The following is a 22192-nucleotide window of genomic DNA, read 5'->3' on the forward strand; positions in this document are numbered from 1 at the left end:
AGAACTCACACAAACACTGACCACTACTATCATTGCACTATAGTTAAGAAATATATACAACATCTTACTGGTACCTTAACCTTAGAGCAACCTTTTCCTTTCCTCTACTTGAGACAGGATCACTATAATCCTGATTCTGCTTTTACAGTTTGGTGCTAATTCCACCATTAGGACGATGAAGCAGGGGAGGAAGAAGTCAACACTTCAACGGTCAAGGACCAGGATGTTTAAACCTAACCTCTGTTAATAAATAAAATTTATTCAAAAAAATCATTGCGTCCACCAACATCGCTATCCATCATTTTGTGCTTATTTAGCATCAAAATGTACATGCATACACACTCAGGTAGGTAATTTAATTTTAAAGATCCAAAATTTAAATCATGTTAAAAACAGCACTATGAGATATCTTACATAGACTATATATCTGGGAAATCTGAGCTAAAACTGTGAATAAAATTAGAGCACCTGGCAACCCTGGCAGATTTGTGGTCCAATCAGTATCGTCAGTCAATGAGGTCACCAGTAATCTGGTCAGTAAATCCCCCTATAGTGACATCCAAGCTTCAGATTAGCCTACCTTGACTCAGATTTAATTAACAGCTCCAACATTACAGTACTCACTCAGGTCAATTTGCCGAATGACTTATTTCCTCTTGCCAAATACCGTTCTGGAAATAACTTCTTAAAGTTGTATGCAGTAAATGGTGGGTCGATATGCTTGTATGTGACTACATGAAGGCGTTTTTTTCCAATGGGTGCAACAAACCCCTTAAAATACAAACATGGCTTGATAATTAAATAAAGCACACAGGCCATTCAATTGAACCAAAAGATGCAGAAAGTATGAATTTGTGCTTTAATAGTGGGTTTGCCCACTATGGGTTTGAGAGGCTCAGCCCAAACTCACTATTTACGTTCAGAACTGATGCCTCTAAGATGAGTACTGAAACACTTGGCTCGGTTTTACTTCCAGTAGTTTTTTCTCTGCTGGCCAAGCTCAGTGTGCATCTTTCCCTGCTGCCCACCTGTCTAACAGTGAACCAAAAAGCTCAAATCTCCCTCCATGTGGGCTCCTTTACAGAGTTTGTGCTAATAAATATCTCTCCCCAAAGTTACCTTCAAAGTCTGGCCCTGTAAACTAGGCCATACTGTTCAAAACAGGTCAGGACACAAGCGTGTGAGTGTGTGTGTGTGTGTGTATGTATGTTTAAGAGACAGACAGAAAGAAAGATGCAAGTGTGTGTGTGTGTGTGTTTGTGTGTGTGTATGCTGCATCTATTAAGTCTGACTTAAAGTTCAACAGCGGCCCCTACTGGTATTTAAGTAGCACTGCTGGACTATAATAAAGGTTTAGATTTACTAGTCCGGTGCCCAGTCAAAACGGGCTTGTTATCTCATTAATAGTTCAATATTTTATCCAATCATCTAATCATCATCATGTAATTTCCATGTCACTGCTTTGATATGATATTAAAAATAATAATAGACCCTATTTGTCAAATACCTGATCAGAGAATACTGGATCACAAATTCAAGGATTGCTGTGACACATAAAATCGCTTGCCAATTTTATTAGTTACATCTAGACAAAACTAATGCAGTATAATACAACAGGCCTGCAATAAATCCTCCCTCCATGAAGATTATAATGTTCAGTTTTTATCTAATCTGTTTGAAAGAGGGGTTGATTTATTTTAATGGTCATTTTGGAGGCTGTAGTTTGTGGTGCTGTTTAACTGTACCAGGTTATACCACTTATATGAATTAAGGTTGACAGTGTGTTTCTATTTTCACTCAAACGGAAAATAAGGTTTGTAAAAAAAAAACTTTGAAGTTAATACAGAACTAAACTTGTAGTCTCAGATGTTTGAGAGATGCATGAAAGGGTGACCAGCTCCTGCTACTCTATTCAATTCTCCTCTACACTCACCTTCATGCTACAGGCCAGCTCCATCAGTTTCTTTGCGTTTTCCTCAGAGCGGTATCTCTTTGGAACCGGAACACGAAAGAATTTTAGTGCACCCTCGAAGTCTGTTTGGATCAGATCGTCTTTTGATGTCTGAGGAACGGAGAACACAAAGGTAATTAGGCACACATTTATCCAAGCTACAGTATCCTGTTGAGCAGAGATTCATTTCCTTTTTTCTAATCTAACGCAGCATGATTATCACTTATTAAGAACTGTTAAAACAAACTAGATATGATAAAAACAGGTTTGTGAGAAAGTCTAAAAATCATAACATAAAATAAAACTTGCGACAAAAACACTTTTTCATTGACTGAACTCTAGGTTTGAGGCCAAACTCTCCTTAAACAAAAACACATCCCCTGCTTTCAGCACTGAACAGTGTGGTGACACTGCATGTATATGCACCTGCTCAAATGTGCTGAAATGTTAAATCTTTCCAAGGCTTGACTGTATGTCGGCATGCGCTGTGTGTTTCTGTTTCTCCTCCGAGCTCTGGTTTTCAGTGTGGACGTGTGTGTGCGTGCATGTGCTCGTGTGCGATCATTTTTGTGTGGGCCAGCTTACCTTCAGAAGTGCCAAGGCCACATTGAAGATCACACTGATGCCCTTAGAATAAAGAGAAAAGTGTCACATTCTGGATTCAAAGAAATTAACATAAAATATGGGTATATGTGTTATAAAAAATTAACATTTTAGGTGTGATCATGCGTATGAGTGCGCTAAGATTTTTTTGTCATCATTTGAAACACAATACTCAGAACTGACAAAGATACTTTTGCAAATTAATTAAAAGTAAAAAGAGAAATATCTAAACTTCATACATTATAAAACCTGTTACTTTGGTGTGCCGTTACCAGCTTTGCATATTTGGATATGCACGGCAGATTAACTCCTAGTGCTGTCGGACTTTATGGAGGGGAAACTTCACATCTCTCTACAAGCATTTCGACTGGCCAATCTAAAGACATCCAGAGACTCTCTGGTTGTCTTGGCTTGGACATTCATGCAGAAAGGTCAATCTTCACCTCAGTCTGAAATTCTGTGTGATTTCTAGCAGGTTTTCCACTCTGCATTTGAGTCTGTCCATCAATTCCTAAATCTTGAACGGTCTCCCAGTACCTGCTGCCGTGCATCATTAAACCATTATGGTACCAAGCACCACCATAGATAGCAATGGCATTATTTAGGTGATGAATGGGCAAGGTCTGCACTTGATGTAGAGCTTGACATTTCAGGCCAAAAAGCTATTTTTTTCTCATCAGGCAAGAAATCCTTTTCCCAAGTCGTTCAACTGGATAAACTTTTGACTGAGTTTGGTCTGTCAAGTAGCTCTTGGAAAAGTCTTCATTGCCACAAACTTCTTTTTTCATACTTCTCCCCCATCAGACTTTATTATTTCAACTCCTGAGGACTTTCAGTGGTTTTCCATAGCGAACAAATGACTCACTCAACTTCTAGGGAGCCATCACATAGAAAATCTAAAGAAACAGGATGTGCCCAAGCTAAGTTTCAAGTGTCATATTAAAGGGTTTTTTGAGGCACTTTTGTATTTCAGTTTAATTACTTTTATGTAATTTTTCACATTTCTAAAAACAGGTTTGTCTTTCTCAGTATGGGATATTGTGTTTACATACATAGCAAAAATCAATGAAGTGAATTGGTTTAAACTAAAAATTAAATTTGTACATAACAAAATGTACTTACTTTCTCGGAGATTACGTGTTTAAAATCCAGTAATGAGGCTTTGACACTAATTTGTTATTGCAGCCAGTAAAGTATGTCTGTGCGTTTGTCTTTTATTACCAACCTCACACAGTAGCAGGTCAATGATATGGAAGACCATATAAAGAGGGAACTTGGCTGTGAAGAGGGTGAGGAACCACTGAGAAGCATACATATGAGCCTCCAGACCCACGTTCAGGAAGTGGTTGTAAAGGTCTGGTATACATTCCTGTTAAAGACAGAAAGACAGAAAGTGACACAGAAAGAGGAGGAAAAAAAGAAATATAGAGACAGGAGGACAGAGAGGAAGAGAAGTAGAAGGAATGATGTGAAGAGATAGCAAGGGGAGAGGGGTAAATTAATGGAAAGACAAAAGTTAAACACAGAAAGAAAGAACTTATTTGAGGAAAAGGAGAGGAGGAGCAGGATCGACCACTGTTATGGCATACAATCAGATCTACAATCAGATTTAGATCTACAAATGCAACACACACACCTGCATGAGTCTCTCAAGTTGGAAGAACTTGCAATGCAGATCTTCAAAGTTCTGCTTGAAAAGGTCCCTGAGCCCGTAATCAAACATGATCTTGACCAGCACACTGAAAGCTTGCTCCTCTGGCATCTGAAGGAGAAGACCAAGAGATCAGTACCTTATACCAATTCATATTCCAATGCCAATTTCAGATGACACTACATTACAAGTTGAGTCAAATAGTTTCACAAAATATTATATATAACCTCATATGACAAACTTTAACTCAATTCAACTTTATTTATATAGCACTTTTAAACACAATATAGTTGATCCAAAGTGCTTTACAGCACAGACAGAGGAAAACAGAAAAAAACTTAGACTTTAAGATTTTCTGAACTGTTAAATAATTCTTAAAAATTCCTCTGCACACATCTTCTCTGGTCTTTGAGCCTCTAAGAAAAAATAAATATGATTTCTACACTAGGTGGCAGTGTTGACATGTCCCTGAACTGCAAATGTGCTTTAAAGTAAACCACTCTAGAGTGGAAGATGAACATGAACAAAGTCTGCAATATTTATTCATATAAAATGTCAGAATCCCACAGAAACCACCTTCCATCTGAAATCTTTCTGCTTTTGTGCAGTAAGAGTGCATCATACCTATTGTTTCCTAAACTGAATATACAGGAAAGGCTCCATGGCCTTCAAATTAAGCCAGGCCAATTCTCCAGCATTGAAGAATGTCAAAAAGATAAATATGTCAAATGAAAACAAAACAGTTCCTCTCTGCTCTTGTATTTGTTTGAAAAGCTTGGATTTTTGCTGGAACCTGACGATATGTGAACTCACGTGCAGCAGCAGCACAGCAGCCAAGAAGGATTGTCCCTGGCAATAGCCAATCTCCTCATCGTAAACAGAGTAAGCCTGAAGGAAAAGACAGACACACAGTCAGCAAATAAGTTTTATAGTGAATTCAAAAACTGAATAGGGAAAAAAAAAAAGTATAACAGACGTTAGTCCAAATATTGCTGTCTCCTTGCAACTGAAGCCCTTAATAGGTGTGATACAAACCGAGATTTTAGAAGCCACATTGCACAGTATTTATGATATGAACAGACTCAAATGATGCAATGTAATGTGAAAAGAGAGACAAAGAGCCAAAGTTGGCAAACCATTCCAGAGCTAAAACATCGCTGAATACTGAACCTGTATTTGACAAGTAGTGAGAAAGATGTCCATATGGCTCAAGCTCCACTGCATGCATAACCCAGCTACTGTCTACCTGCCACCATATCAGTCAATTTAAGTTTATATAAATATTAATTTTTTGAACCCAGAACAGACTTGTTTGGCAAAAGAGCATTTGAATGAAGTTGCACAAGCTACTGGGAGTCATTTCTGGTCATTTATGCCCTTTTTAAAATCTTAAGTTGATGTATGCCTTCGAACACACTTGACTTTATTGTGAAGAGCCCAGTTACTGGTATCTGATTAACATTAAAGGAAGACATAGATGAGGGGAGGAACTGAAGTGAGGTATGGAGAAAAAAGGTAATAAGACCATGAGTGAACACAGAAGAAAAGGACAAAGAAGGAGAGGAAATATTGGTGTAAATGAAATGGAGTAAATATGAGGAGAGAGGAAGCGAGAGAATTTGAAAAAGGGCTGTAGTGGCCTACTGAGCTACAAACACAAATAATGAGGACCAGTCAAACAGACAAAAAGTGGATCAATCCACACTCAGAGGTAAGGGAGGGCCCACTGAATTATTCAAACACACCTGAGGAGGTGCTTGTCTACGAAGAGATGGATGCCCTCACCTGAGTTATACATAATGAATGAAATGAAAATGAAAAAAAAAGAAGCTGTGAGCACAGACCAGCCAGGCTATTCATGTGGGATTATAGAACTATAGGATGAAATGCGTGTATGTCTCAACTGTATACACACGTGTTCATTTTCATGAGAAAGAGAGCACATGCACTTCAGAATCAAGTATTTGTTGCAAGGTTTGGATATATTGGATGTGTGTGTGCGCATGCTGGTGTGTGAGAGTCAGCCATGCAACAGGACTGATTAAAGTAGACTCTAGTGTGTGTGTGTGTGTGTGTGTGTGTGTGTGTGTGTGTGTGTGTGTGTGTGTGTGTGTGTGTGTGTGTGTGTGTGTGTGTGTGTTTGTTCGATTAGAAACTTTTTTTGCTTTTCCAGACAGGCAGTGGCAGTTATGAACTCACTGAACCACCCAGAAACAGAGTGGCTGTTCAGTTAATTAATGAACACTTCGTTTTAGTGTTAGCAACTCTCACTACTGCTCTACAAACTTTATTATCAGACCTACTGTAAAGCAAGGCATTTACATTGTAATTACACTGTATTATAGGGAAGCATGGGATTCAATTTCACATGCAGATCGATTTTATTTCCAAGTGGTTCTAGCAATGAACCCCACTGCTACCAACTGTTTATGCCTCACCTTCATAGTTGAAGGAGGACTTTTTTGTTTTTCAAACTACAGTATCATCCTCCGCAATCATAAGATTATAAACGCATGTCAGGGCCACACCATCTACAATAAACCCCTGAACAAATCATTTATGACAGTGATTGTACTGCAGTCGATTTACCATTTTTTTCGAATATATTCAATAAACAAATGCATTGTATTTGTTTATTGTGTGGATTTTAACTACTTAAGATACACTGTGACAAGGTTCAGTGAAGACTGATATAAATATATCGTTTTTTTATTGTAAATTTGGAGAGGAGAAGACGGGAATACATGCAGCTGATTTGCTTTGTGCTCTACAAAAAGTGACGCCTCTTAAAAAATGAATTTAAACAACCACTTGCATGTGTGTTAGCGATCCCACCTTGCAGATCTTGTAGAGGGAGTCTTGTCCATCTCCTCCAGTGTCTTTGAAGTAGTCATGGGCTGGGAATGTCCTGTTAATGTCTCTGGTGATGGCACTGTCCTGAGGGGACTCCTAAACATGAGACAAAAGGAGAGGAAACAGAGGAAAAGGTCAAGGTGAGTGAAAAAAGTAAACAGTGTGACACAGACAGAGAGACGCTGTCACTTAAGAATCCACAAGACGTTTTCATTAGACAACTACTGAGAAAGAACAATTCCATAGAGATCCAGCAGTGGTCAGTGTTCTTCAGTATGTTGTGGCCCCACACATTTCTGAGATTTAAAGTATTGGGTAGGGGGAATTACTGGTGGACATAGAGTGTTCTTTTCCACGGCACAGACTATACACATCTCCCTGTCTCTCTATTTGTCTGTCTCTGTCCGCTTCATTTAAGTTCTAACTTTAATCAATTTTTATAACATTACAAGAGATTCTTATGTTGCCAATGCTTAGATAACAAACAATAACAATAGTTGCAAATAATAACGCAACTCACACAAATGGTAAAGACAAAGAGTAAAGGAAAACAGGCCAAACACATCATGTAAAACAAAACATAGAGAGATTCATATTATGTATCATCTTGATTCAATATAAAAGTGTTCTGTGGAACAAATACCACACTGACAGTTTTGCTATTAGCAGTAGTAGGACCAAAAAGTTATCATAAAATTTACTTGTGAAATATTGCACACAACTCTTCACGCTCAGTACTGAGAAAATCTCTGATATATTGCCCTACTTCAGAGTATCAAAAAGGTGGTCATAAGATAGAAAATTAAACAGACGGTATAAAACCAAGCTGATAAGAAGGTGTTTGGCTTTCATCGTCACATATTCTACCATCACCAATCTCAAGTACAAAAGAGTAAATCAACTCTAAGACATTTTGTCTGTAGGGTGGAATAGATGTATGACTATGAGAGAGAACATGAGATGTGAAAAGGTGTAAATGAAAATTCATGCAAAGGAAAAAAAAAAATAGTTTTTTGCTTTGCATGTATACTCTTTTCGTAGAAACTGATGTGATTTCATTTGGGCTGAACGGTTCTACTAGCCAGGGGAAAAAAACAAGACTAAGAGTCTAAAGCCATACTAGTAGCAACATGAGACTGTACTTTGAGCTAAATGCTAACGTTAGCATGCTAATGTGTTTACAATGACATTTCCAACATGCTGATGCTAAGCCAGTATAACATTTACCATGCTGACCATCTTAGTTTAGTTACATTGCTGTCATTGAGATTCTTCACACTAAATCCCAAATGTCAACCTCATGGTGGCACTAGAATAAAAATCAGGGGATCATCAGTCATTAGGATTCCTCCTCTGGGGACAATGAATGTGTGTACAAAATTTTCTGGCAATCCAATCTAATTGTTGCTGAAATTTTTTTAATTTAATCGTGGACAAATGTGGTCAAACAATCAACTGACAGACCAACATTGTCATCCCAAGAGCTAAATAAATAAATAAATAAATGTGAACACAGGGTCAGAAGAGATTGTTCAGGATGGATACACTGCTAAAAGTACAGAGGCGTGACTACAACCCCAACTGCATACAGTACATACACAAGCCTGGGGCAACATACTTCACTGGGATATCCCTCCACTGTGATGACACAGCACCACAATGTGGAAATACCACACACACACACACACACACACACACACACACACACACACACACACACACACACACACACACACACACACACACACACACACAGATCAGTAAATACTCCAAACTAGCCTCGTTTGTCAAAGATTAATCACACCCCATTTCATTATTGATGGTCAGTGTATTTGGAACAAACAGCTTCTAAATAAATAATGTTACTCTAAGACACCGTGGCCATTACATGACAAATCAAATGTACAGAAAAATGTCTTCATACACACTCACTGAGCACTTTATTAGGAACACCTGCACACTTGCTTATTTAAGCAATTATCCAATCAGCCATCATGTGGTAGCAGTGCAATGCATAAAATCACGCAGATGATGAGAAAATCAAGCAATGTGATCTCAGTGACTCTGACCTTGGCATGATTGTTGGTACAAGACAGGCAGGTTTGAGTATTTGTGAAACTGCTGATCTCCTTGGATTTTTCACACACAAAAGTCTCTAGAGTTTATTCAGAAAGGTGCGAAAAACAAAAACATCCAGTGAGAAGCAGCTCCATGTACGGAAACACCTTGTTGACAAGACAGGTCAGAGGAGAATGGCCAAACTATCTGGAGGTGACAGAAAGGCTACGGTAACTCAGATAACCACTGAGCAGGAAAGCCTTTGAGAATGCACAACACATCGAACCTTGAGGTGGATGGGCTACAACAGCAGAAGAGACCAAACTGGGTTCTACTCTTGTCAGCCATGAACAGAGATCTGAGGCTGCCGTGAGCAAAGGCTCACCAAAACTGGACAGCGGAATACTGGAAAAACGTGGCGTGGTCTGATGAATCTGGAATTCTGCTGGGGCACGTAGATGGTAGGGTCAGAATTTGGCATCAACAGAATGAATCCATGGACCCAACCTGCTTTGTGTCAACAGTCAAGGCTGGTGGTTGTGTATTGTTGTGGGGAATGTTTTCCTGGCACAATTTGGGCCCCTTAGTACCAATCAATCATTGTTTGCATACCATAGACCAACTCAAAATTGTTGCTGACCATGTACATCCCTTTATGGCCACATTTTACCATTTTCTAATGGCTACATCCAGCATGATAATGCAACACATCACGAAGCAACAGTTGTCACAAACTGGTTTCATGAACATGACACTGAGTTCAGTATACTTCAGTGGCCTCCCTAGTCACCAGATCTGAATCCAGTAGAACAACTTTGCGATGTGGTAGAATGGGAGATTAGCAGCATGAACTTGCAGCTGAAAAATCAGCAAAATTATGTGATGCAATCATGTCAACATGGAGCAAAATCTCAGAGGAATGTCTCCAACATCTTGTGGAAACCATGCCAGGAAGAACTGAGGCTGTTTTAAGAGCAAATGGAGGCCCTACCCAGTATTAATATGGTGTTGCTAATAAAGTGCTCGGGAGTGTAGAATTTGTAGGCAAAGTGGCTCTGAAGTTGGGACTGCATGTTTGGTGTCATAATATGAAAATGAGCCGTTCGTTTAACTTGTTAGGCATAAATCAATTATGGCATATTTTTTAGCCTGGTGCTTGGACTCTGCTCTCACACCATCGGTGGATAATGAGGCAGTCAACAGGAGCAAAGAAGGGCTGCCATTTATGTTTAAATGAGCAAATTAATGTCATACTCCATTGATCCATCTAGGAAAATGTTTCCACTACACTCTGGGAAGTCAGATAGCACTCCTAGAGTTTTTCAGCACCTAGTTGCAATACCATCCTGCAACCCCATGGTGAAAGGAGGTGTAAATTTCAAATTTCTCTCACTTTGTAGCTAATTATACCTTCTTGGTCTCTCTGTTACACATCAAGCCCTTTCCTCTCCCTTTCCCATGGTTTCTGCTCCAACTTCCACAGAGGAAGAGAGTGAAACAAAAATAATGCAAGTATAAGAAGAAATGCAGGAAGAAAGGAATACTAAAACAAAGCGAGCTAATGGGGATCAGAGACCAACAACAGTGGTCCATTCCACAACTTCCACCACACCCAGTAGGTCATACTTACTGCATGTCCTTGTGTGTGTGTGTGTGTGTGTGTGTGTGTGTGTGTGTGTGTGCGTGTGTGTGCGCGCGTGTGTGTGTGCGCGCGTGTGTGTTTGTGTGTCTAAGCACAGCCAACATGACTAGATGCTTCAGGACGTTTGAGTGATGTTGATAGTATAGTATAGTATAGTTTGGTCAGAGAGGGGTCTGTAACCCAGCTGTTAAATGGTTGGTGTTTAATATATATCTTATTTCACCATTTAATATAACACGTAACATGTCCCATCCAGCGATCTGAAATCAGTCATGTTAATTACATATTCAAAAACACCGAAATCTATCCTCTTGCTTCTAGGCAGTACCTCTCTAACACAGACTCTGAAATATTCTGTCCTTTCTGGCCGGCTACACCTGATTTTGTCAAAATACATATCAAAGTGCTTCACCATAAAGCGCATCAGTAAAGTTAGAACAGGTTGGACTTTTAGCCACAAGACCGCTTAAAAAGGAACACACATGCACTCCAGAATATCTGTTCATTCACAGTGAGAACCAGTGGTATTGATGCGTTTTAGAGTGCAGGGATAGAGATACTGCATCCAGTGTGAAGGGCCCATTACACTGTGCTACAGTCTCTCAGTGAATGATAAGGATCCATGTTTATACAAGCACCACTTAACCATACTTATCTGAAGTGCTGAGAGCATGTACAAAGACCTCTGACATAATGGCCAATTAGCTTCCTCTCTGTCTGTTCGGGTTAAGAGAGGTTCGGAATGAGGGTAGCGTGAGTCGGGAGAGAAAACAAATCCACTGTCTCATGATAGTGGACGGAAGTGTGAGAGTTAAAGTGATAAAGAGAGAGACAAAAAGAGAAGAGAAAGAGAATGCTAAGAACAATGTATCTATGTCACTATAAAGAATACAGTGAAAGACCAAAGTGATGACATAAATAATAGTGTACCTTAAAGTGATACTTAAACACTTAAATACTCAACCTCTGTAGGCTTTCAATGTGGCTATACAGGTTCGGCTGCACAAAGCCCTGTGGCTGTGGTCAACTTGGACTGAGTCAGATACAACAGGTTCTGTAACCCCTTTTGCTGCATATTCCACATCTGCCATGTCCATCTGTATGCTCAGAGTAGGCTATAAAAATTTAAAGGAATAGTTCAACATTTGCCTTCTTGTCGTGAGTAAGATGAGAACATCATTGCCATTGTATGGTGAGTAATGAGCTAGAGCCAGGAGGCACTTAGCCCAGCTTTAGAGGTGCTAGTAGACGTATTTTTGAATTTTGAACAGAGCTAGGCTAGCTGTGCCCCCCCCCCGCTTCCAGCCTTTGTGCTAAGCTTGGCTTAATCACTCTAGCTACATACTTGATGCATGGACATGAGAGTGGTATCAATCTTCTCATCCATTTCTCGGCAAGAAAATGAATAAGCATATCTCCCAGAATATTAAACTATTTCTATAACTGTTAGATGTGTTTTCTTTTTGTCTTCCTGCTTCAGAACTTTCTAGGAGTTCAATAACATGACAGAGATGCAGCATCCAACTGAAAAAGAAAAAAAAAAACATTATTAAAAAGATATTCAACAAAAATGTAACCCCTTTTTTCAACATAACATCTGTGGATAAAATAATCACTGCTGATAATTAATCATCTCCAAAACTGTGCTATTGCAAAAATTTGTTAAACGACACAAGTTGAAAACTGTGATAAAAATGTTCCTAATGCCATATGAGACTTAATGCTGTAAAGGAAAGAGGTTTTATTGCTTTGCCACGGATCTCTTTGAATAGTCAGAAGCCAACAGTCTCACCTCTCAAAAATTCCCTTTATTCTCATCACAATCGTCAGCAATTCAAGTGACAGGAATGGCAGCCAAAGAAACCAACAGCTTGAGCTACTCATGCTCGTCATTCTGTTTCTGTTAGTGTCCTGACAAATGCTACGAATATCGTAGCACTGTCAACTATCTGTGACAAGTAACTGCCAGAGTAGCACTTTAGGGAAACAGGGTCTATGAACTTAATGTAAGTAAAGCGGCAAAACATGTTCTACTAACAGAACTACAATAAGAACACTTCACTGAGGTAAGCCATAAATGGCAGAGCTACAGTGTGTGCGTGTGTGCGCGTCTAAAGCTAGGAATAAAGTACCAGAGTAGGGCTTCCGTGGGAAGGCTGAGTAGCTAGCCCTCTATTGTTTATGTCCCTGATTTTCTCTGACTCAACACAATAGCTGACATGTCATTCTGTTATTCTTTCTCTGCTCCTAAAGGACCCTGCTGAGATGCCAAGAGACCATGGAGTGATATTTATCAAGCTTAATACAAACCTTGTTCCCCAACCCGAAGAACCCTGAGTGCTACACTTTGATTATTTATTTGCAATCAAAATTAAATTATAGAAGAAATAGTAAACGTTACGGTTTGCGTGGCAAATAACTAGTAGAGATTTGATTGATGCTTTCATAACCAATACAGAGGAGGTACCCCAGTGAAATTGTGAATTCCTTACTAGTTAGTAACACTCAGTGATTTCTTCTGTCTTTCCTTTACAAAAATCTGTAATCAACCGATGCTCAAGCTACCCGTAGCGCTGTTTCCTCACCTCAGCATCATCCATTATTAAATCTTAATCATCTGTCTCCTGCCCTACTTTTTGTGCCATTTGTGCACTGGTATACTGCCTCAGCACAAGGAGAATATCAAAATATGAATCTGAGCAGAACAGAGATGACAAACAGGGTAAAAAGCAATTTAAATCATAATGAAAACACCACTTACTATAGGAAATTGGATGCCAGTGAATGTAGTATTATTTGTTGATCGAGTCCACTAACATTTCCCACTGCAGTTTCGCCAGCATGCAAATTCAGCAGACTAACTGCTTGCACAGATATGGTGCTGCTGTGTTACAGTCCATTTACAGCATGTTAACACAACAACAATTTATTTTTATCTGTAACAATCAACGTGAAGCATTTACGATTTGGCAACTCATGGAAAATTCTGTGTGAATGTAATGCAGAATGTTAAAAAAAAGCGCTATTACTTTTCTTATCAACAGCACTACTTGATCTTCAGCCAGCAGCCTTCCACCTCACCAGATCACTATATGCTTTTTTCTAAAATGTGCTAATGTACTTTGGTGTTTACTAATGACATTTAACCTGTGGAAAGTTAGAGAAACAGACAATAAAAGAAAAAATGAAAAACTTCATACCCCTCTTGCTTTGTATCTGTTTCGTTCACGCACACGCACGCCCACGCCCACGCCCCACACACACACACACACACACACACACACACACACACACACACACACACACAATCTAAAGATCCCAGACTCTGTCATTGCAAATTAATTAGTACAAAGAAGTTGGAATACATTGAGATAACATTACATTTATTTGCTCGGGACAGATACAAAGCATGTGCATGTTACAATACCATATAGGTTTTTCACCTACAAAGCATCATCTAATTAAAAGTGTCTTACTGGTCACAGAGACTCACTTTCAATGAAAGCAAATTTAAACATTTTTGACCATTTACACTATCCCAACATTCTCAATCTATAAAAACCAGCCATTTTACAAAAACCTTATCACAAATTCAACATCCTTGACGTATGGAATATGACATTATCTAGCATGGTTTCCATAGAAATTCCTGCATCTTTTGGAACGTTTCCAAACCAAGGTTCTGGAAATAGCTGGGTCACAAGTCAACCATTATTGGGGTCTGGTGTGGTCTATTCAGAGCCTTACAAAAACAGAAAGAATAAAATCCGATACAGATTAAAAAGCAGGTAAGAAAATACCACTGCTTGGGCACGTCTGTATGTGTGTTAAAGTGCCCTATTACAGTAAGATTGTGAGATAAAATAGCCAGCCTGTGCTGAACTGGTGTAAAACACTTTTGTTTTGTTAATTAATTACATGAACAATATGTTTATGTTAAAAATACTCGTGCCTCAAAATTGAATTTATAAGTTATTTTAAATAAGGCCCCAATTACATTTATCAATTTCATGTGTCCATGTCCATTGTATTTGGATTTTATCCAGATACTTTTGTTTACCCTGAGTCCCACGCATTTATACCTAAATATCAATTTTTACTAAAATTATCTTTACTAATTATTACTGATAAATTGTTTCTCTAGTATGCACTCGGTCATCTCATTGCTGTACACCCACAATTATTTTTCTCTCTCACAGCAGAAGGCTGCATTTAACCAGCAAAATGGCTTCCTAGCCCAGCCGGAGTGTTCGTAATACCTCTTCTCTCTAAACCTACCCAACACGGCACTATACCTCGACACAGCCACTACTAGAGATCATTCCCTTGAGAACATGAGAGCCAATAGCTTTCCCGAAGGAAAAAAGGAATGTGTGTGTGTGTGTGTGTGTGTGTGTGTGTGTGTGTGTGTGTGTGTGTGTGTGCGCGCATGCGTGTGCACGCTAATGTGAGCATGTTTTGGCATAATCATTTCCACTTTGCCCTAAATCTCGCACATTTCTGAGGAACTGTACCATTAATTGCTGTAGGAACTGATATCTTTGCAGTGAAAAACTTCTTATCCCAAATTCAATCTTTCAAATTGCAAAAGACAGTATAGACCACTTTATAGAAACTGTCTTAGTAAAATAAAATGCATCTTCATAAAGACACAACTTCAATCATGTCAGTAGGTGAGCATCCTGCTAAGCCTACTTAGAGTCCACAACATGTATTACTTCACAAGAAAATAGACAAAAACAAAGTGATTTTACAAAAATAAATTTGTGTAGTTTGACAATTAGACATTCAATATGCCACTTCTGTACACGCCATTTCTGAACAAATGAAGGTAAAAATGGAAAGATTACAATATTTGGCAATGCTTAACAGATGACAGACAAAATATGTGAAGACAATTTGTGAATCTATCTACCACCACTATATGTCATACTCAAATACACTCACAAAATACAATATACCCGAGGGAAGCGATGTGCAGCTATTCAAGCAATGAAGGGTGATAACTTTGTTAGCACCATTGCTAAAACACCTTCAACAGTCCAATTCAGCCACTGGTCACAACCTAACATACCTGCACACACACTCACACACAACTATGCACACACAAACAAATACATGCAAAAAAAAATTAACAGTTTTGAGTCATATGTTTGCTCTTGGTTATTTTCAGTTTTAAAGAAGAGAGGAACAATAATTATGAATTATGAACTTTCAAAGAGTAGCTGAATTAACAGTCACATTTTTTTAAAGGCCTTTACAAATATGGTTCGGGTTATTCTGTGCTGAATGTGTAATTAAGTGAGGCTGGCTAATGAACAATTTCATCTCTGCACATGCATATAATTGCCAGTCTGTATCATTCCCTCTAAAAACAGTCACATGTCTATAAATTGAGCCCTCACTAGCTGTTAGAGAAAAATACTTTCCCAACAGTTCATTTTCATTTGTATATCGAGGCAACAATATATCACTATATACTGAGAAACAGTCATATTCATGCACACAAGGCATCACCAAGCCAACACAGTGCAGTGGACCTCCACAAACATTTGTGCCAAACCCACTTGCATTTTATATATCACCTTCATATATTAGATATTTAGAAAAAAATATGATAATCCAAGAATATCTGTTGAACCTTCTTTGGTAGCTTAGATAAAGTATATAAAGCGAGAATATCTGCACCTAAAGAAACTGTGAAATGAGTCTCCATGGTTCAAAATAGATAATTTTTCACAACTTTTGAGTTTATGACACCGTATATACACTTAGATACATTTTGGCTTACTATTGGTCTTGATCAGCTGTAGATATCAAGTTGGAGTGAAATGGGATCACAAAACTACACATGGGAACAAGATGATGGAAAAAGACATGTGCATGCACATAGATGCAAACATACACACACATGCAACTGCAATCCCAGGCAGTTGAGGAGTCAGGTCCTCTTCATGGTGTCACACAGGGGTCGGCCTGCCGGAAGAGTGAACGGGCTATTTGCTGTTCTGTTTACTTGTGATCCTCCTGTGTTCATGTGTGTGTTTGCATGTGTTCACATGCACTAGTCCCCAAATGCAAGTAGTCACAATACAGCGCACACCAAAGTAAGGAAATTATTTGCAATGTGAAATTTCCACACTTACACATTTACAGCTAGACTGTTCCTCTCAGCCACTCCCAAAGACATTTTTGTTAAGGATTACAGTTCAAGGGTCATCTATCAATGTCTAACATTTTTACCTTCAATCATAAACCTTTAAAAAAACATAAAAACAGCCCAATGCTATACAAAAAAATCAGTGTACAGTAAGTGTAAAAATACATCATTTCTTGGTCTTGCTTTGCCTTGGACAAAGTTATGAAATAAGTTCAGTTACATAATCCAAACAACAAAGGTGCAATGAAACTGACAAAGATTTAAAAAATTCATTGAAAAAGAAATTCACTGAAAATTACGTTTGATTTTTGTCAGGTTAACAGTCGTACACCAAAGCTGGGTAGCATCCTATGCCATATGATACAAACAGCAGGCTCAATGTGTGAACTTAGTTAAAACCATAATGTTTTATCTTGTATAACAATATCAATAAATAATCTAAAATTCAAAGTCCATGAATAGATGTCTCAAAGCAGAGAAACCATAATCAGTTCAATCAATGCAAACAAACTATATAATGGCATAAGTACTGGGTCTAGACGCATCTCATTTCTCTCCATTTCTTTATCACTTTTAGCATGTAAATACTGAGAGGGTAAGACCTCGTAAAAACATGTCTAAAACCGCTTGCCACTGGCAGTTCAACTCAGCACTACATTACTAAAACACAGCAGTCAACTGTTCCATTTGCCTTTATTTTCTTTTTTTGTATTCAACACATAGTGAGCTGATAATCTGGCAAAAAAACAAAGGTCACGCTGTTTCACATACTGCATATACATCTTTTCACGACACGTTTCTTGTAATGTTTTGTTGTTTTGGAAAAATAAGTTAAGGTTTCCCTTCCGATGAAAGAAAACCAATAGATAAAAATGTCACTTCTCCAGAGATTTTTCAGACACATTTTTCCCCTCCTTTCCAAACCCTTTCATCTATCACCCCGTCCATACACAGTATGCTGGGTTTCTTTAACCATTTTGTGGGCTACAGTTTTTGAGCTATTTGGGCCTTTCTGTCCTTCAGTGCTTTAATCTTGACTCCCTTTCTCTATCTTTGCCAGCTGTGGCATATGCAGAGTGGACACCTGTGTAACTTCCAAACACAACGGCAATAGTAGTGGCAGATCGACGCCTCCTTCCATCTCTTTACGGCACATTTCAGCTTAACAAAGGAGATATTTGACAGCAATCACATCAGGCATCTTTCAAAAAGTTCAAATGCCAATTTGGCACAAGGGTTTCCTCTGTGTGTGCACTACACGTGACATGTTGTGCCAATCCCTATTTCCCTATGGCCATATCCATACCCCGGCCCTGCACATCCCTTTCCAACACTGCCAATGAACGCCTTTTTGGTGTTCCTAACCCCAAAGCCACTGCCACTGCGCTGTAAACAGAAGGAGCAGAGGCGTTTGAGGCCCTTCCTGAAGGCAGAATTGGAGAGGCTGTAGATGAGACAGTTACAGAAGCTGTTGCTGATGGCCAGCCATGTGGTGAGGAATGAGGCTGCAGGGTGGTGGTAGATCCCCCCGCTCTCCAATAGGAAGTAGAGAATGTAGGGCAACCAGAGGATATAAAACACGCTGGTAATGCGAAACAGTACCATAGCGTATCGCTTGTCTGGGTATGTCGACGTGGGCTGCTGATACTGTGGTTGGTGGTGTTGGGGTTTCTGTGGTTGGGACAAGTGGGGCAACTGCCCTTGTTCTGCTGCACTGTTGTCCTTGACCACAGATCCCACTGTCAATCCAGGGGCCTGCAGCTGTTGGGGACGGTAACGTGCGTGGCGCTCGCTGATCTCGCGGGTGTGCTGTCGACAGATCTTGAAGATATTGGCATAAGTGAAGCAGACAGTGAGAGCAGCTGGGGCGTAGAGCAGTGCAACAATAAAGGTTGTGAACGCCGGACTAGTCCTCCACTGAACTGCGCACCACTCCACCACATCACCGTGGTAACCAGGTTTCCCCCACCCAAGAAAAGATGGGAGAAACACCAGAGCAGAGTAGAGCCATATTAGAACAATGCAGCAGCGTACTCGACAAGGCGTTACCAGGGATGCGTAAGTCAGAGGTCGTGTGATGGCAATGTAGCGGTCTACACTTACACATGCTAACGATGCCATTGAAACGGACTTTAAAACAGACACCATGTACCCGAATACCTGGCAGGTGAGTTTGGGATCGAGGCCCTGCAGGTGATGGAGGAGGAACAGGGAGGGGAACAGGCAGCTGACCCCCACCAGCAGATCAGCATATGCCATAGTCTGGATGAAAGCACTGGTGGTGTGCTGGCTAAGCAAGGGGGCACAGTGAAACACAAAAATGACCACCAGGTTACCAGAAATAATGAGAACAGTGAGGAGAAGTATGATAGAGACTTCAAGGAGGCAGGTAGTGAAAATCTGGGAATAGCCTATCTCAAGCAGACAGAAGGGAGCAGATAGGTTTGATGGGTCAGCAGAGCTCTGATTCTGTGGATCCAGGGAGGAATTCATCATCTTGGGCAGGAATATGTGTCTGAGGGGCCCTTCAAGGGTACGGTGAACCCAAGAACCCACTATTTTCTCAGGTAACGGGCTGATTCTGACAGTAGCCGTATGGTTTCAGTCCAAACGAAAAGCTCCATGGTGCAGTTCCATGATGAGACTCCTGCCATATGCCATTTCAAATGCAGGAGGGATGGAAAGGACAGAGAAAGGTGAGGAAGCTCCCTTGTTTTGTCCTCAGTGCAGTTTACACAAAGATATAGAACCACCAGGTAAAAACAGATTAACGCACAAAAAGAAATATGCGTTTCTTTTCTTCTTTTTTCCCCCAGTAAAGCAAACTTCCCAGCTGAAGGCACAAAAAGGAAAAAATAGAAAGAAATGTGACTTTGTTTAAAGGAATTCCAGTCCAATCTATGCTAGAAATGCCTCCACTCCCTATAAAGTCAGCGATGTCTTCAACATCTGCTGCAGCTGCAGAAAGCACAGACTGAAGCTTCCTTTTATCTGTCTATGGTCCACAGAGTCACAAACACAGCTTCCAGTGAAAAGACATTATTGTGTAATGCACTGCGTACATAAATTGAGAGAAGGAGACATTAAGCATGATTTCTCCTTCTAATTCTGTCCTTTAACTCCACCTCTGTCCTGCTTCTCTTTCCTGATTCTTCTTCTTTTTCCTCTTCTTTTTTGCTGCCCCTTTAACCTCTTTTCACCACTCTTCCATGTCCGCTTGCTCTGGTCTTTCTGTCTGGTCCTTCGCAGTAAGATCACAGCAGACTGCTGTGAGCTGAGAGGATGAAGGCAGTGCGCAGGGTGACTGATGTTTAAAACACGAACACACACATACAAATACACCTCATCTGTTATTTCTGTCCAGAAGAGCGGCAACTATGTCTGGAGTGGAAATGAGGTAGGCAGGCATACCGATGCTGGGAGAACCCCCCGTGTTCATTTATCCTCCTTTGCTGTCTCTCTTTCACTCTTTCTCGCTCCCTCTGCCTCTCTCTCTACAGAAACAGTGGCACTGAGGCCCCTCCCTTTCCCTTTGGCTCTAACCAATGATCAACTGCAAGGGCATGAAGCTGCCTCCTCCCCCACCCTCTCACTCCTCCCTGTTTAGTGTGTGTGTGTGTGTGTGTGTGTGTGTGTGTGTGTGTGTGTGCGTGCATGCGTGCGTGCGAGTGTGCGTGCGTGTCTTACCAAAGATTCAAAAATACTGTTTCACACTGTTAAAATTAGCAACATTCAGTGTTAATCTCTAGCCTTTGTAAAATTGACTTTAGACTATTCTCTATAAGTATCCAGACACAAAGTTATTGTATTTGTTAGCAGTGAAACAATAAGTGCATGCCCGGGTGCAGCTAACAGGAAATATCTCTTTTATTAATCTGATTGTGAACCAAGGACGTGCAGTACAGGACAACAGGTCCTATAGCTTTGTGCATCCTATCATGCTGAATCTACTATACATACAGTATGTGCTTTAGGCTGTACAGAGGTTAAATCAGCCCTTATGTGTGTGGGTTTAAAATTTGCTTCTATATATAAAAAGCACAGTGACAGGGCAGAACTTTGCTAGAACTAGAACCTTGCTGTGTTAAAAGGGTTTGTATGTTTACTAAGGAAGACTTGACTTTTACTGGCTCTGTGATTTGGCTGGTACTCTACTATACACTGAATAAAACATACTGTGATAAATTTATGTTTACTGGTTCAGTCATTTTTATATTTGTAATCTACTAATAATAAATTGCTGCAACATTAAAACTTAAAGACACTGAAAGACATGAAAGCAAAGCGCAAATAATTTAATTTACGCTCACAGCCTGTGTGTAATTAGCAACTGATTCACTAGTACAGCAAGTAATTATGAGAAATTAGCAATTGGGTCTGCCTTCTAGGTGCAAACTGCAAGTAAAGGAGACTTTGAAAGGCACAATTCAGTTGCGGGGGTTCAGCAAGTTCAGATAAGAAATAAAAATTCAGTGAATTTAAAATTAACATTTTGTAAGGCTACTTTAAATGTAACTGACAAAATCATTGCTTTAAGTTGTATTTTTCAGAAATGTCTATAAAACTAGTGTAGCAGAAAGAACTTCTAAGAAAAAGGAGACCAAAAGACATAAGACTGTTAAGAAAAAACACACACCAATATGTGCAATATATAGTAAACATGCTATCTCCACAGAGCACTAGTCAAAGCCTCAACAACATAAACAGCAACAGAGAAGATTTATTAATACTTTAATGTAGTACATCTTACTTGCCCTGCTGCCAACCCAGAAAAATAAAAATGAACTCTGAACTCTTAACTGTATTTATCGTATTTTTATATTGTTTTGTAATAAATAACTGGTTACTCAAGCCATTCGTACTAAAACTTATAGATGATGACTGGAGTATCATGCGGAAATGTCATGATTGAAAACATTACGGAAAACCTTTTCCTGACTCTTCTAATTATAGCAGGAAAGCCATGATGGCAGCTTTAACAATAACAATAATAATACCATTCATACAAGATGAATGTGTTTGTGAAATAACATCACTCTCAAAAATGTCCACATGCTCTCTCTCTCTCTCTAACATAACACACACACACACACACACACACACACACACACACACGAACACACACACGAACACACACACACACACACACACACACACACACACAGTACTAGTGCCTTTAACAATGTAAACGTTGTCTAACAATGGTACTTATGTAATGTATAATTACACAAATGACATACTTTCCTCTAGTGTGTTTATATATTAAAGTTTTCT

General features: G+C 39.5%; 2 protein-coding genes across 3 annotated transcripts in view; both read right to left on the reverse strand.

Annotated features, from left to right (window-relative positions):
• The window catches only part of LOC120806083 (rab GTPase-activating protein 1), a 73859-nt gene that overhangs the window by 17223 nt on the left and 34444 nt on the right, over window positions 1–22192 (reverse strand). For both annotated transcript variants that reach the window (XM_040156773.1, XM_040156772.1), the window contains 6 exons: window positions 7041–7154; window positions 5019–5093; window positions 4191–4316; window positions 3780–3923; window positions 2537–2578; window positions 1934–2062 (listed from right to left, as the gene is read on the reverse strand). In XM_040156773.1, coding sequence (XP_040012707.1) covers window positions 1934–2062; window positions 2537–2578; window positions 3780–3923; window positions 4191–4316; window positions 5019–5093; window positions 7041–7154 — 630 coding nt within the window. The remainder of the gene's footprint in view (window positions 1–1933; window positions 2063–2536; window positions 2579–3779; window positions 3924–4190; window positions 4317–5018; window positions 5094–7040; window positions 7155–22192) is intronic.
• LOC120806084 (probable G-protein coupled receptor 21) lies at window positions 15225–20372 on the reverse strand. Its single transcript, XM_040156774.1, has one exon. It carries the CDS (start codon window positions 19412–19414, stop codon window positions 18173–18175), a length of 1242 nt encoding a protein of 413 aa, XP_040012708.1. The 5' UTR covers window positions 19415–20372; the 3' UTR covers window positions 15225–18172.

Source organism: Xiphias gladius, chromosome 20 (genome assembly GCF_016859285.1).
Source record: "Xiphias gladius isolate SHS-SW01 ecotype Sanya breed wild chromosome 20, ASM1685928v1, whole genome shotgun sequence".
In the NCBI taxonomy this organism is placed as follows: domain Eukaryota; kingdom Metazoa; phylum Chordata; class Actinopteri; order Istiophoriformes; family Xiphiidae; genus Xiphias; species Xiphias gladius.